The sequence below is a fragment of the Monodelphis domestica genome, chromosome 1 (assembly GCF_027887165.1).
Source record: "Monodelphis domestica isolate mMonDom1 chromosome 1, mMonDom1.pri, whole genome shotgun sequence".
Lineage (NCBI taxonomy): Eukaryota > Metazoa > Chordata > Mammalia > Didelphimorphia > Didelphidae > Monodelphis > Monodelphis domestica.
The window spans coordinates 178,354,729-178,370,877 of NC_077227.1; the positions used below are offsets into that span (position 1 = coordinate 178,354,729).

At 41.1% G+C, this 16,149-nt stretch overlaps 1 protein-coding gene across 2 annotated transcripts; it reads right to left on the reverse strand.

Annotated features, from left to right (window-relative positions):
* Nucleotides 1–5,514: 5,514 nt before the first annotated feature.
* On the reverse strand, nt 5,515–15,950 carry DHRS1 (dehydrogenase/reductase 1). Of its 2 annotated transcripts, none has more exons than XM_056810124.1 (9): nt 15,832–15,950; nt 15,001–15,175; nt 10,222–10,365; nt 9,921–10,000; nt 8,582–8,714; nt 8,067–8,204; nt 6,757–6,826; nt 6,305–6,385; nt 5,515–6,065 (listed from the first exon to the last, which is right to left on the reverse strand). In XM_056810124.1, the coding sequence occupies exons 2-9, from the start codon at nt 15,148–15,150 to the stop codon at nt 5,929–5,931; spliced, it is 933 nt and encodes a 310-aa protein (XP_056666102.1). In that variant the 5' UTR covers nt 15,151–15,175; nt 15,832–15,950; the 3' UTR covers nt 5,515–5,928. The 2 variants fall into 2 exon arrangements, with proteins under 2 accessions (XP_056666102.1, XP_001369623.2); XM_001369586.4 differs by lacking the exon at nt 15,832–15,950 and adding an exon at nt 15,502–15,639.
* Nucleotides 15,951–16,149: the final 199 nt, after the last annotated feature.

Consider the following 16,149-nt stretch of genomic DNA (forward strand, 5'->3'; position numbering starts at 1 on the left):
GGAGCCAATACACAGTATTGACTCCAAGACGGAAGGTAAGGGTTTAAAAAAAAAAGACCAAAGTCCTCATAAGTAGGGTCTTTAGGGGCCAGCAGAGTCAGGACTGGTCCTGGAGGTTGATCATGAATATTCCATTTCCATTTAACAATTGAAGCCTATTGGACCTAACTCATCTTGTTAGAGGCACCATCTTGCATCACCCAATTCATAATGGGAAATTCTGAATGAAGGGTGATGATATGCCTCTGCATCATCCATTCAGTAGCTATTATTATTCACAATAAGTGAGTGTCTACTTTTAAAAAGTAACATGAGGAGCCTTTTCAGGAAGGTTCTGGTTCTGGTTCTAGAAGCCACCTCTTTGGATCTGTCAAAGACTCCCCTCAGCCTGATCCTTATGGTGGAGCCTTCTAAAAACAGAGGTCCTAGAGAATCATAAAGGCCCAGGGAGAAGACCTGCTGGCTTGTCCCTTTAGGCCTTTCTGGGCTAGAATCTGTTCTGGGACCCTTCTGAAAGAGACAGACTTACAGGTGACTCAGTAAAAGGGAATCATCAAAATACTTGGCTAGGGAATATGGATTCTTTGGGACCAAAAGGAATGATCTAATAAAGACTCTTAGCTTCCTTTTTAGATTGGGAGAATATATTAGTAGCTTATTCTGGACTACATTTAGAATCATTTAGGTTCTTCTCATCCAATTTTCCACAAATCAATTGAGTAGGATACACAGTGAATTTTCTTAGGGCTGATCTCCCACTCTTTTTCTCTCAACCACCATGGCTTTCTCCACATGACATCATCAATATAATAGGGGCCATCAATTGACTCAGGGAGTGGGGCTTCTTTCAGATCTCTACTCATCAACCTGTAGTAATATGAAGAATTCCAGTAATGTTGAGGAAGGACTGTGAAGGTATATTCTACCCCTAAGGTGAAAGCAAACTGGTTCCTGATTAGTTTCAGACATGAGAGTAAGAAAAGTATTGGCGATGTTGGTAACTCTGTTATTAGTCTCCAAGTCATGGGCTGCTTAGTTTAACACACTGGCTGGTCAGGAATCACTACAGTAATTGGCATAACCACTTTATTTGGTTCTCCGTAATCCACCGTAAGGCACTACACTTCAATCCACCTGCTTCAATGGTCACACAGAAGGTATTATAGAGTTTGTCTAGCAAAATATTTTAGCCAGGCTTAGACACACCCAAACACACATACACACACACTTCAATACATGATATTGTTTCATATGATCTCTACAGAATGGTTCTGGCAATTTCAAGGGTTTCCATTTGGCCCTGCCCACCATAACTAGCATAAAAGTTGTCATAAATCTCTATTCAGGTACTGACTCTCAAGAACTCATATTTATTCCCATAGCATAATCACACTGATTAGCCGTCACAACTGAGGCCTAAATGGGGAGCCTTCCAACCACCCTACCCTGAGCAAGGGCCCCTTCCTCCTTTCTGTTGGCAGTGTTCTTCCCTCTAAAACTTCAAATGGAAAATATCCTTGTATAATAGTAACCTGGGCATCTAGCAGCCCCTTACAAATTTGGTGACCCTGGCCTTTCTAAGTTTCCGTGACTTGGGTATATGGACTTTGGTCCTATAATTAGGATAACGAGCCTTGGGGGAACCCTAGTCCCTGCCCTAGGGAGACATCCTTAAAGTCTAAGTCTATGCACACAGATTTAGGTGGTTTAGAACCAAATGAAGTTAGAGGTTTTCAGGGATGTCTTAAATCTGGATAGAGCATAAGGACCCTTACTGTCCAAATCTGAATTCTATGAACACCCTCATAGAATGGCACTCTTCTTCAACCTCATATTTCAAAAGCCACACTTAAAGCTTCATATGGGAAAGTCATCCTCCAACCACTTAACCTGGGAACAAGAACAGTGCCTCTTCCTATCATTTCTAGTATGCTTGTTTGTGTGGGCAGTCATGTTTACCTAGATAGTCATTAAGGCTGCCCCAATTTAAATTTCATGAGTTTCTGCCCAGGCTTGTATGGTGGTGTGATAGTGGAGGCCCAGTTAAAAGCTACTGCCACTCAGCTGGGGGTCAGTCCAAAAGGCAAGATCTAATTGGTTCTGACATAGATTGGTCATAAAGATAGTGGGATGACATAGATCCAGTTAACCAGAACCTTTTCTTCTCTGAATTATACTGCATCCCTTGCTGACCCTGACCTGAGGAACTAGCCATAGAGAAAATTCATTTTTAAAACTTTAAAATGTTATTATTTTTTAAAATTTAGTTCTGAATTCTCTCCCTTCCTCTCATCTCTCCCCTCCCCATTATGAAGGCAAGAAATGTAATAACAATTATACATGTGAAATCATACAAAACATTTCTATATTAATCATGCTGCCAAAAAAAGTAAAAATATTATGCTTTAATCTGCACCCAGATTCCATTAGATTTTTCTATGGAGGTAGATACCATTCTTCAGAATTATCTTGTATTATTATATTGATTAGAATAGCTAAATCATTCACAGTGGATCATCATGCAATATTGTTGTCACTATGTACAATGTTCTCCTGGTTGTGCTTACTTCAGTTTGCAACAGTTCATATAAGTCTTGACTAGTTTTTTTTTTAATCATCCTCTTCATTTCTTATAGCAAAATAGTATTCCGTCATAAATATATACCACATTGTTTAACCATTTCCCAATTGATGGGCTCCTCAGTTTCCAATTCTTTGACACCACAAAAAAGAGCTGCTATAAATATTTTTGTATTGTATATTGTATTGTACATAGGCCCTTTTCCTTTTATCTCTGGAATATAGACCTAGTAGTGGCATTGCTGGGTTAAAGGGTAGGCACAGTTTTATGGCCCTTTGGACACAATACCAAATTATTCTCCAGAATGGTTGGATCAGTTCGCAATTCCACCAACAGTGCATTAGCATTCCAATTTGTCCACATCCCCATCAACATGTCATTTTCCTTTTCTGTCATAGCCAATTTGATAGGTATGAGGTGGTAACTCAGCATTGCTTTAGTTTGCATTTCTCTAATCAATAGTGATTTAGAGCCTTTTTTCATATGACTACATGTAGCTTTGCTTGAGAGAATTATTATGGGCCTGGATATGCAGAGCTCCCCATCTTGGTCGCCTAAAGAGGGACAAAAAACCAGACTCTAACAAGAGATTCTTAACTGATTTAACTGGCTTTGCAAAAGTAAATCTTCTGTGAGGCTACTCATATCAGTGGAACTGGGAGATGTTCTGAATTGGCCTCATTAGTCCATACTCTGACTAACCACTGTTCTAATGACTGTAAAATGGAGATTTTGAGCTTTTGGACTTCATCCCCCAGAAGTACCTTAGAATTTCCCAAAATTCCCTTTTCCTGTGTCCCCACATTTTGCATGATTGTATTTAATTGGGCTGAAGTAAGGCAGTTCTTTTTAGTTATTAATAAAACTTTATAAAATATATTTAGTTATTATTAATTTTAAAACCCATATGACTCATTAGGGTGCTGTAAACTTCTCTTGCAGCCTCTTAAGTTCCTTGATGGTAAGAGCCTGTCCACTCTAACTCAGGAGGATGTAACCTCTGGGGAGTAATAATAGAGTAAACAGGGTTTTCTTATCACCATTCTTGTTCCCAATTCTCATGCTCACTTCTATTCTTCTTCTCTTCTAACTTCTAATTTTAACAGAATTCAACTCATTCTTCCAAGTGAGAAACCATGTCTTTCACCTGTGGTCTACTGGTCCCCACTTCCGCCCGTCTCTACTATGGCTGATGTGCAATTCTATAGGCAATCTATTTTCATTTTCCTCATGCTGGCTGGGATAGGCATAACCCTTGCCCTATGCAAGCAATGCTAGTTACCCTTAAATAGGATTTAAATCACCCTAGGATCTAATTGGACCAAGAAGCTAAGGCTAAAATCAGTGAAGTAGCTTGTGACAAGTACACCTGAGGTTACTCCTTCACACATGACATATCTTTTCACTGGCAGGGAATTTGAACCCAACTAAATCAATATATAAACTTGATTGATAACCTTTCTGTGCTAGGGCCAAATAAATTTCCCTCTTGTTAACTGTTAGATGATTGTTAACTGTTAGAGGATTGTCTCATTTCATTCCAATCTGCCACCTGAACCATCAGACTGACTTGAGTCAAAACTGGCCTCTAATACTGATGATCCAGCTTTACTAAAACCATTTGCAAGGTCCAGGGAATCCTGGTTCTTGTAGCTAAATCTTGTAGCTAAAAAAGTGAAAGCCACAAGGTGCTAGATTCCTAAAAAAGCTGGCCATCCAAACCTCCCCTTAAAAGGGACGTGACTTTTATCAATGTAGGTCAGAACTTTCTCTATGACTCAGTCTAAGTGTTGCCTGGGGACATTTTGAGATCAGGAACTTGCCAGGTCAGAGTCAGTGAGTGCTTGGGAGTACTAGTATCCCCTGAATCAATCATTCATCTCAACCCACTCAAGCCTATCTTTGTCAAGTTAGAACACTTTACTGAACTGGCAAATCAATCAAAGGCAAAGTAAGTGGGGAAATTCTCTGATTAATTTGGAAATAATGAAAGCCATTGAATGAAGTGTATTACACAGGAAGTATTGCACAAATTTGCACAAGAAGTGTATTGGAATTAGGTGAGGAGGCTATGCCCTAAGGGCCATGGAACCTGGGCTTTTGAGAGTCTGGCCAGCTTAGAACAGAGAAAGAGAGAGCAGTCTAGCCTAGTTTCTGAAAGGGAACTGGTTAGTGAGAAAGAAGACCTGTCCCTTCTCTGTTATCCCTCTTAACCAAAAGACCCTGTGAACTTTGAAAAATCAGAAGTTTTTGTGCATTCCATGCAATGTCCTTGAACCAAATGACAGCAATATCTTCATAGGGAATTGAGGACAACTGAGACAGCCTGAGTATAGGCAGTTTGAAGACTACAAACTGCTTAGTAGAAAGTGCTATCATGCCATATCTTTATAAGGGCACCACAAAGGAGAGAAAAAGATTTCTAAAAGCTGCACATTACCCTTTTGGCCACAGATATACTAAGCTTGGACCCTATTTCCCTGGATTCTATATGTGCCTGTGGGGGACTGTACCCATAATTTGGAGGGATGTTTTGTATCTACTGGTATTACCATACCACTCAGTCAGTACCCTTTCCCTAAATGCTAATTAGGCTGAGCTGGCTAACTGATAGCAACTAATAATCATTGGAGAAGCACATCGAGGTCAGCTTACAAGCTACAGGTAGAGAAGTTATAGCCCACCTCCCCTAGAACCTTGAAAGAAAAAGCACTAAAGATTCTCTGGGTATTCATTTTGCCAGTGCATTGGAAGTTAGGAGAGTGAGTGAGCCCCAGAGCATGTGCTGTAGGTAGGTCTTAGACCCATGTCCAACTCCAAGACTAGCTCTTTATTCACTATACCATGCTCTCTATACATCTATCATCTCTCCTAAATTAGATTATAAGCTTTTTGAACACACAGCCCTTTAGGTTCAATAAATATCTGCTATATTAGTAACTGAATGAGTACTTTATTACTCTAGGGGTCTTTTCCATTAAAAGTTAAAACAAGGTACAGGAACAAGAAAAAGAAATCAAGGCAAAAGCACAAGTAGTACTAGAGCTCCCAAGAATCACAAAGCTAGTCAGTGATTTGGATAAGGCCTGAATTTGGTTTATATCCCAAATGCTCTTTTCATCAGGAATCCCTCTGGCTGTGCATGGGAGGAATAAGTGATAAAGTGAAGGGCCCAGTTGAAGTCTTCCCTTAAAGGCAGGGATTGTTCAAGAGTCTAGGTATATGAGAAATATTCACTTTCCTTATCCAAACAAGTCAAATCACTCCTTGATCCATGGCCCATGATTGGGACAGAGAAGTAGAAAGCAGTTGTGTTTCTGCTCCTTCATCATGGCTGGCTGATAAGATTAGAATTTACTGGAATAGAGGGTCATAATCCACTTGGGCACTCGGAGGAAGCTGGGCATGTAGGAGGCCAGCCAGGCCAGTCTGGGAACCTCAGAAAATGCTGATCTCAGAGACAGATAGTCAGAGACAGGACGGCCTGAATGCAACAGGAAAACTGGGTTAGAAGGATTAGACATTCACTTCTTACTCTTAAGTTACTCCAAACTCTAGAAGTGGGAGCAGAGAGAGATAAAGAAAGAAGGGGAAATCGAAAGAAATGGTGGGAAAGGGAAGGAGGAAAAGAAAGGGTAGGAAATGGATAGGGGAAAGAAGGAACGTTTAAGAACATAATGACATCTCCCCCCAGCCCCCTTCACTCCCTGCCCCTCAGCTCACCATCCACATCCTTAAAGCCATATCTTCGAGCCAGATCACAGGATGGCAGAACCCGACCACTTAGGTTTAGGATTTTGGGATCTGAGTAAAGAAAGCATCAATGTATACAGAGTGAGGGTGGCAACCTAATGAGAATTTCACAAGTGTGAGTTTCTAGTTCCATGGTTATCAATGTCCTTCTGCCCCTTCCTTTTGGAGGGGAGAATACCCTCTTGTATAATATCTTGGGGTCTGGTAATGTTGAGAATATTGTAAACCAAATTAAATTTATCTACCCAACATAGTTCCCAAGGTCCCTAACAAAATTACTGGGCTCTGTCTTGACTCCAAAGGAAGAAGAAATGAAGACCTTGTGCCTCACCCCCATTGTAGAACCCAGCTCTGGCTTATATGAGCTCTATAGATACCCAAGTGGTTTCTGGGAACACTTCATCCCCATCCCCATCAATTACCTGTTGCAAGGGCTACCACACATTTGCCACTCAATTCTGGCGTCTCCCCTTCTGGAAAGCGTTCTTTCAGCTACAGTGCATGATAAAAAGATATGAACTATTAATCTAACAGCATCATCCCAAGTCCACCTGTTACTGTCATTCTTTTTAGCCCCTCAAGTGAACAAATTGAGGCCAGGCTAGGAGTGGTGAAGAATGTATTCTTCCCTCAGAAAAGCTTGTGTCTGAGAAGGGGACTCTTCCTTGTCCCTTTATTAAACAGGGAAGTAAAATGTCATTTTGTTGGTCCCAGGAGCTACTACTGCCTTTCTTCTAGATTTTGGATTTAGAGCTGAAAAGAACATTAATAGTTTTATATTCAACCCCTTATTTTGTATAAGAATAAATTGAGAACCTAGAGACTAAGATTGCAGAGGTAGTAGTAGGTGGCAGAACTGGAATTTCAACCCATGCTTTCTGACTTCAAATCTCTATTTATTAATTTAAATTTAATTTATTTAAAAATTTTTTCCATGTTCACATGACTCATTTTCTTTTCCTCCCCTCTTCCCTTCCCCTTCCCAGAACCGATAAGCAATTCCACTGGGTTGTACAAATGTTATCACTGGATCCCTATTTGCATATTATTCATTTTTACCATAGAACTGAAACCTCAAATGATATCACCATATAAACAAGTGTTAAGTGATAGGTCATAAGTTTTTCTTTTGCATTTCTACTCCCATAGTTCTTTTCTCTCAATGTGGATAGCGTTCTTTCTCATAAGTCTCTCAGGAATGTACTGGATTACTAGTAAAATTCATTACATTGGATGCTTCCACAATGTTTCCCTTTCTGTGTATAATGTTCTCTTGGTTCTGCTCATTTCACTCTGCATCAGTTCTTGGAGGTCTTTCCAGATCATATAGAAACCCTCCAGTTCATCACTCCTTACAGCATAATAGTTTTCCATCACCATCAGATACCACCATTTGTTTAGCCATCCTCATTTTCCAATTTTTTGCCATTATAAAGAGCACAGCTATGAATATTTTTGTACAAACACTTTTCCTTATTATCTCTCTGGGGCACAAACCCAATAGTGGTATTTCTGGATCAAAGAGTATGCATTCTTTTAAAGCCCTTTGCATATAATTCCAAATTGCTTACCAGAATGGCTGGATTAATTCACAACTCCGCCAGCAATGCATTAGGGTCCCAATTTTGCCACAACCCCTCCAGCATTTATTATTTTCTAGCAACGCCCCTTGGATTCAATGTCTATATATTAGGTGGATAGATGACCACCTCCATTCCCTTTCCTTGCTGACCTTATCGGCCAAGGCATCATTTCCCTCATTCATATGCTCTGTCAATAGCTCTGTCTTCACCAACCCTGGCCAAAGAGACACATAGGCAATACCGTGGGGTCGTAGTTCATGGGCACAATCTGTAGCCAACCTATCACACTAGGGAGGAAAAAGGATAGAAATGAGAGTCATGATCCTCTATCTTTATTCCACTATTGTTTTTTCAACTTCCCCTCCCCGCCAACATCAAAGCCAATTTTCCATCAAAAAACAAACCCAACTCTCCTTCTCAGAAGCCCCAAAATTATTTCCCTTTCCAGAGCATAGTGCCCCCTTAACTGCAGGGAAGGAGTCTGGGATTTGTTTTTTCTTTCCTGAAAATGTCCCAAAGGGAAAGTCTATATATGAAGAGACAGAACTATTCTTTGCAATATGGTCTGGAGGGATATGAAACTAATGAATCACAATGGCCTGTAGACACCTTCCCTGAACTCTGTCAAGTTTTCCTCTCCCAATCCCAGCCATCAGGGCCTCACCGCTGCTTTGCCCACACCGTAGGGTACATTGAAGAAATACTGCAGCCCACCAATTGAGGAGATGACCACGATGAGCCCTCGACCAGCAGGCACCATTAACCGGGCTCCATACACCGAACACAAATAGTGACCTCTGAAAGGTAGAGGAAGTGAAGCACAGATGGTAACAGCATCGAACTGCATGCTTTGGACAGTACACAGAGCACACAGCAATGTGCTTCACCTCTGGGGAACCAAGTTTTTCTCATTGTGGTTGGGGGGAGAGGGGAGTGTCTCCAGAGGACACTTTATTGATCTCATCTTCAGAGAAGCTTGCCTAGACAACTTAGATTTCTGTCCTCAAAGACCTTCAGAAAAGAAAGCTCAATTGCTTCCCTTGGTCTCCTACTCTAAAAGATCTCATTTCTTACTTTTAGGATGTTCTTGCTTATATTGAACCTAAATCCCTTCTGTTACACTTCCAATCCATTTCCTTATCCTAATTAGACATGGGAAACAGGACTCTTTAAGTATAGTAAAAATAATAAATATTTGCATAATACCTTAAGGTTTCAAAAGTATATTAGACATATATTATCTCATTTAAACCTTAAATAGCCCAATGGGATAAGTGCTTTAGGCATTATTATCCCCATTTTACATAAAAAGGTCATTAAGTCTCAGAAAGGTAACTTTTTTGTCCATGGTCACACAGGTAGTAAGAATTACAGCTGTGACCTGAATTCAGGTCTTCCTGACTCTAAATCCTACAATCTATCATACCATGTCATTTAGAAAAGTGGCAAATAGACACAATTTGTGCATTTAATATCCAGAGTTAGCTTGAAATGCTGTGGTTTCCACCTCTAGTTTCTGGTGTATACTTCCCTCAATCCAATCTATGTGCATTACTGAACTGGATGGAGCATATTTACATGATGGAGAAGAGGAAGAGCAGGCTAATTCTCAAATGAGGAGATAAGAGTTCTATAACTCTGAATTCTTTACAATTTAGTAAAAACATGGCTAGCAAGTAGACTGGAGGGGAGGTATATAGTTTCTTGACCATATGAATTTGGATGAGTTTTCTAGAAGACTTAGTAAAAGCAAATGGGTGGGAGGCTGAAGATTCTCTCGTATGGGTGGGTGAGAGATACATTGAAGAATAGATGAGAGTATCTGCTGGATAATAGTGAGAGCAATAGGAACCAAAGGGAGAAACAGAGATGGGGTAAGGATAGGTCAAACAGAGAAAACTGAGGAAATAAAAAGATGAGGAAAGTCCTGAATTACCACTGGTTGAAAAGAAGGATAATTGGTCCCTTGATCATAGGGTGAATCAGGAGAGGGTAACACTCACCGGAGTCCTACATTATTGATATCATCCCACATAGAGGCTGGGCATTCCCAGAATGGCTTCTTCACATGGGAAACGATGGTCTAAAAAGAATGAGGAATGAGATGGGAGGTGAGGAGGGTAGGTGATGGGGAGAATGTGTGTATGAGGGAGTGTGACTTAAAAAGCAGAAATCTTAAGTATATAGAGATAGGACAGGATCCAAGGGTCAGTCATGTCTGGAATTTAAACAAAATTTTTTTAAATAGTGGAACCACTGGTGGAGTAGGGAATCAAAAGAATGGGGTGATGGGTGGAATGTTACCTGGACTCCAGCATAGGCATTGTTGACTAGTATATCCAATCTCCCATCTTGTTCTCTATCCACCTTTTCAAACAGCCTCCGGACCTCATCTTCCTGGCTTGAGTCACATACCACAGGCACACATCGACCTCCTCGGGATTCTGCCTGGAATGAGATAGACACAAGAGTCCCATGAGCACATAGTTGCACCCTCTTTGCCCCAGCATCATATTGTGGTAATTAATCACACCAGGTCCCTCCTCCCTCCTCAACTGGTCCTAGTACTGAGACCTTCAGCCTAGGCCATCCCCTGGTGTCTGCATATAGAATTACATGTACAGAGAAAGGATTTCCCAGTATTCCAAGGTTCTCAAAGGGCATAGTGAATTAATTGTATGGATTATAGTGGCAATTGCAATTATAGCTACAATTCCATGGACACATGGAATCTGACTCTCCATTAGTACAGATTCTTTGTGGCAAAGTAGAAACAAAAATGTTTTAGAACCATTGCTCCAGGATCAACTATAAACTCATCTGGTATTTAAAGCTCTTCACTTGGCCCCATTCGATTTTACCAGTTTTATTACACAATACTGCCCTCCATGCATTCTGTAGTCCCAGCCAAACTGACCTTTCTGTTCCTCAAATGATAGAACACTTTGCCCTTCTGGTTAAAAAAATTATGGACGATATTCACTATTTCTTGAAATGCATTTGAGCTTTTTTTTTTTTTTTTAGTTTTCAATGACTCCCCTAAATGATTCTTAAAATATCTTTCCTTGATCTATTTCCCAGAAGTTATTTTTTATATTAGATATATTATTTTCTATTTTTCTCAGTCTTTTGATTTTTTTCTTTTTCTAGCTATCTAAGAGAATCATTGATTTTTGTTCAGTCTAATCAAATTTTCAGGGAGTTCATTACTTGGACAAGATTTACCATTCTTTCTTCTAAGGTATTTGTTCTCTTTCCAAATTTCTCTCCATGAGTTTTTAATTATTAAATCTGTTTCTTAATTTACATGTAGTACTTCTGGAAAATTCATTTTGTTAAGGAGTCTCTCCTTTTTGAGGATCTCTAGATTTGTAATAAATGTTGATATTAGTTGGTGTTTTCTTTGATTTACTCATCTTTCCAGCTTTAGTACCCAAATTGGGGCTTTTTGCCAGGGCCAGGCTCTGTACACTGCTGCATTTAAAAAAAAATTTATTTAGTCAATTTAGAATATTTTTCCTTAGTTATAAGATGCTCTTTCCCTTCCCTCCCCCAACCTTCTCCTGCAGCTGACACACAATTCCACTGGGTTTTACATGTGTCCTTGATCAAAGCCTATTTCTATATTATTGATGTTTGCACTAGGGTCTTTATTCCCAATCATATCCCCATTGACCCATGTGATCAAGCAGTTGTTTTTCTTCTGTGTTTCTACTCTCAGTTTTTCCTCTGAATGTGGATAGTGTTCTTTCTCATAAATCCCTCAAAATTGTCCTGGATCACTGCATTGCTATTAATAGAGAAGTCCATTACATTTGATTGTACCACAGTGTATCAGTCTCTGTGTATAATGTTCTCCTGGTTCTGCTCCTTTCACTCTGCATCAGTTCCTGGAAGTGGTTCCAATTCACATGGAATTCCTCCAGTTCATTATTTCTTTGAGCACAATAGTATTCCATCACCAACATATACCACAATTTGTTCAGCCATTCCCCAATCAGAGGGCATCCCCTCATTTTCCAGTTTTTTGTCACCCCAGAGAGTGCAGCTATGAATATTCTTGTTCAAGTCTTTTTCCTTATTATTTCTTTGGGTACAAACCCAGCAGTGCTAAGGCTGGATCAAAGGTCAGTCTTTTAGCACCCCTTGGGCATAGTTCCAAATTGCCATCTAGAATGGTTGGATCAATTCATAACTCCACTATCTGCTGCACTTTTGATTGGTGTGGTGCTCTGGGTCATATATAGTTAGTTCTGTGTTCACCATCATATCCTGGATTAGGGCTCCATGAATCTTAAGAGGTTCAGAACACTTGATCTTCTGGATTCTGGACAGAAAGGATGAGGACCTCAATTCCAAAGCAGGGATAGAAATTCTGCTTCAGAGGACTGTCATAATGTGCTGGTCTTTGCCCACAACACTGCTGCTTTCCTGGGGCTTTCTGACTATGAGTTCATGGGGAAGTTCTTTGCTCTTGCCACCTCTGGACACAAAGCTTTGCAAATCTGTATGGGTTGATCTATGGTCCTACAGAATGCCTAATTTATGTTTATAGCAGTTTGTACCCTTTCCCCTAACACTCTTGGACTTCAGACTGACTTCTTGTCCAATTGTGGGGAGAAAAAGTCACTCATTATAGTTTCACAATGAATTTCTTGATCATTATTCATGCAAACTTCAGGGTTTTGCTGGCATAAGTATGTGGGAGCTGGGCAGTATTCTATCAGCCATCTTGGCTAGAAGTATTTTTCTTCTCTTCTCCCTTTACACTACCTCATTTGGGGAATCTCTCAGCTCGTTGATTTATTGTCTCTATGCTGATGATTCTGAGTTATTTATCTAACCAGAATCTCTCTCCTGATCACTACTATGACATCACTAACTGCTTACTGGACATCTCAACTTGTATGTCTCAAAGGCATCACAAATGTAATATGTGTAAAACAGAAGTCATTGTCTATTTCCCCAAATCCTCCTCTCTACCACACTTCTCTGTTGTGTTGAGGGTACCAGCATCCTCACAGCCACTTCGGTGGCATTATCCTTGGTACCTCACTCACACTAACCTTGCCTCCAACCTGTTGTCAAGACATTTTCATTTACCTTCACAACATTTTTTTTCACATATTCTCTCTTCTGTCTACACAACTACAAACCTAGTGAAGGTTCCTATCACATCATCATGCCTGTACTACCATAATGGTTTATGGGTTAATATCCCTGCTTCATCTCCCTCCACTGTAGCTCATCATCCACTCAGCTAAAAATATGTTGTTTCCTCCATTAGCAGGTGGACTCCTTGAGGGCAGGGACTGTATTTTTGCTTTGTATTCACAGCACTTAGCACAATTCCTGGCAAAGAGTAAGTACCCAATAAATGTCTACTGAACAGGAAATTACCTTTGTATCAAAGATTATAAAACAAGGAATCACATATAATTCTTTAGGGAGTATGTAACTATGATTTTAGAAAGACTAAGACCCAGTTAGTAGTATATCAATTATTATTATATAGTATTAACTATAGTAGTAGAAAAGATATAATTTGGGTTATTAGATTATAGCTACCAATGAAATTAAGAGCTTCTGTTATCAACAGAATTAAATGTTAAATGTTTAGCTTTACTGAATCCTGATTCTTGATAGATATAACAGAAACAATCATTGAGTCAGTAGTAGAAATTAGAATTATATTACAAAGACAGGATGGAATTTGCTTTTGTGAAGGACTTATAGGTTCCTCAGAGTTTATCACCTAGACAGGTGCCTTTGGTTTATTCTTAAGAATCAGTATTAGTTAAATCTGATGTCTATTATTTGTAGTATCAATTATAGATGACTGAAAATTGTATCCTGATCAGGTCCATTCCCATATTTTCTGTTATCGTTACTTTCAAACTGCAATGATGAATGGTGCTTTTGACATACTTTGAACCATACATTCTAGATTGTCTCAACAAGTCCTTATTGGTGCTAAATCATCAGAAGAACAAATGCAAATGGGGGCTGCTTGTCTTAAACCTTTACTTGGAATGTATTAACTCCTTTAGCAAATATTTCTTAAACTTTGGTAATATATTCTGTACATTTAGTTTTGTCAAGCACATGTTAATTGACTTTCAAAAGTCTATAAAACAGACTGTTATACATCTAAGTGTGGTCTTTTATTACAAACTGGGTGTGATGAAACCAATCATAATTTTTTTTACCACAAATACTTTAATCTCAAAATGATGGCCCAGTTTTTCCTTATTTGTTACATTACTAACTTCAATCTATCCATTCAGCTGCCAAATTAATTTTCCTAAAAAAAAAGTCTGGCAATGCCATCCTCTCCCACACACTTAGTAAGCTCCACTAGTTCTCATTAAATATCTTATATTTATTATCCATCATATCTTTATATTAAATATAAAGCAGCCTAGCAACAACTCAACTGGACCACAGTGGCTTGTGTCTGCTCAAGTTGGGCTGGAAGCAAATTCACCATGCTTTAAAAGAAACTTGAGCACTCCAGGAATGGAAGGAAAGTACTTTGAACCACCTATATATAGCTTTTACCTCTTTGCCACCTGTACTCTTAAGTTTCAGCATACCTTTCCCTGGACTCTGTATATACTTGTGGGAGAATATGTCCCAAATGTTTGGGGGAAAAGAGATTTTTTTTTAATCAACTGTTGTTACCAGGCCGCTTTGGTAAATTCCCCTTTCCAAAATTCTCAGGTGATAATTAAGGGAGAGGAAAAGTGGAAAAGCTCTCCAATTGGGGCTTGAGCCAAAGGCATTAGAGAATCAACACCCCAAACACACTCCCCAGAGGGAGGTACTCCTAGAACCCCAAGGAAAAGAGTATCTTTCCTATGAGATCCAGGACTTACCAGAGAGAGTTGGGATAAGGATCAGAAGAGCTTATATTGCTTACATGTGTGCCTGCTGTTGCTCCCTTGGAATGCAGGGCAGGGACCTTTTTGCTTTCACTTACCCTGTGCCTAGTACCCGGGGGTAATTAATTATTGCCTGTTTGATAAGATAGTTCGGAAAGTGAGCTGAGGCTTTTGAAGCAAAGAATGGTACAAAGCTCACCTCCAGAGCAGCAGCCCGCAGGGTGTCCTGTTTTCGGCCAGTGATGTAGACAGTGGCTCCTGCCTCGCAGAGTTGCAAAGCGATGCCATGGCCAATGCCTCTGGATGCCCCGGTCACCACACATACTTGGCCCTGCAGGGGGCCTAACATGGTAACAGGGAAGGTAAAGCTTAACCTGCGAAAGCAAAGAAATTGAGTACACCGATGGCTGCAGATAGGTAAGAGAAATAAAACTAGAGAGGTAGGGCCCAGGGGTTAAAGGGGAGGCGGGGAAGCCACAGGGATGAAGACGGAGGGCCCCGAGCCGTCCGGGTGGAGGGGTCACCGGACTCGCTCTCTTCTTCCAGGCTACAGACACCTTCGAGGCGTTCCTGATGGGTCAGCCAGAAAGAGGGTCCCCAAGGCGGCACATCGGCCAGAGAAAGCCTGAGAGCCCTAAGGAAAGGAGAGTTTTCCGCTGCCGCCCCAGCAGGATGTCGGACCCAGACAAGGGTCACCTACACGCGCAGGCGCAGCCACAGCCTCTGTTCTCGGAGGTCCTCAACCCCAGCCACACAACTCGCGTGTACGTCCGAACCTAGTGAAATCTTCTATTCCTCTAGATGACTTGGGCAAGAGAAACCCCGGGACAGGGAGGAGGGCGGGACCAAATCTGGACAGGGAACGCCCATCACAAGCGTGCGCAGCCTCCGCATCGGCCCTCAGGGAAGTGGGGGAAGGGGAAAAGGGTGGAGTACTTTGAACCTAGCCCCAGATGCTTCAGAAAACTGAGGACCCTTGCCCAAGAAGGGCACATGGCAGGGGGCGGGGCTCAGGCACGCCACCGCCTACCTTCATCTGCGCGCGCAGCCGCGGCCTCTGCTCGAGAGGTTCTCTAGCTCTATCAGATGCACGCACCTCGGAACGTTTAGTTATACTTCTAAACACCTAGGACCCTGGCCCGAGAAGGGCGTGGGCGTGGGCGTAGGGCGGGCCCCAGCCGGGAAAGACGCCCCTTTTCTTCTGGAAAGTGGTCGTCGCGGGGCAATGACGGAAGCACGGAGGCGCCGCTTAACCCAGGGGAAACGCGAAGGGGAGTGGGCTTCGAGCTGAGTCCACGACGCTCGAGGGATCGTGGCCGGGGTCTCAGGGGAAACTCTGCGCGTGCGC

Bases quoted from the DNA above. Each gene is read 5' to 3' on its own strand.
- DHRS1 (XM_056810124.1), bottom strand. From the start codon at position 15,150: ATGTTAGGCCCCCTGCAGGGCCAAGTATGTGTGGTGACCGGGGCATCC. The intron at 8,715-9,920 runs GTGAGTGTTACC...TCTACCTTTCAG, and splicing joins ATCAATAATGTAGGACTCCG to AGGTCACTATTTGTGTTCGG. The intron at 8,205-8,581 runs GTGAGGCCCTGA...TTTCCTCCCTAG, and splicing joins ACGGTGTGGGCAAAGCAGCG to TGTGATAGGTTGGCTACAGA.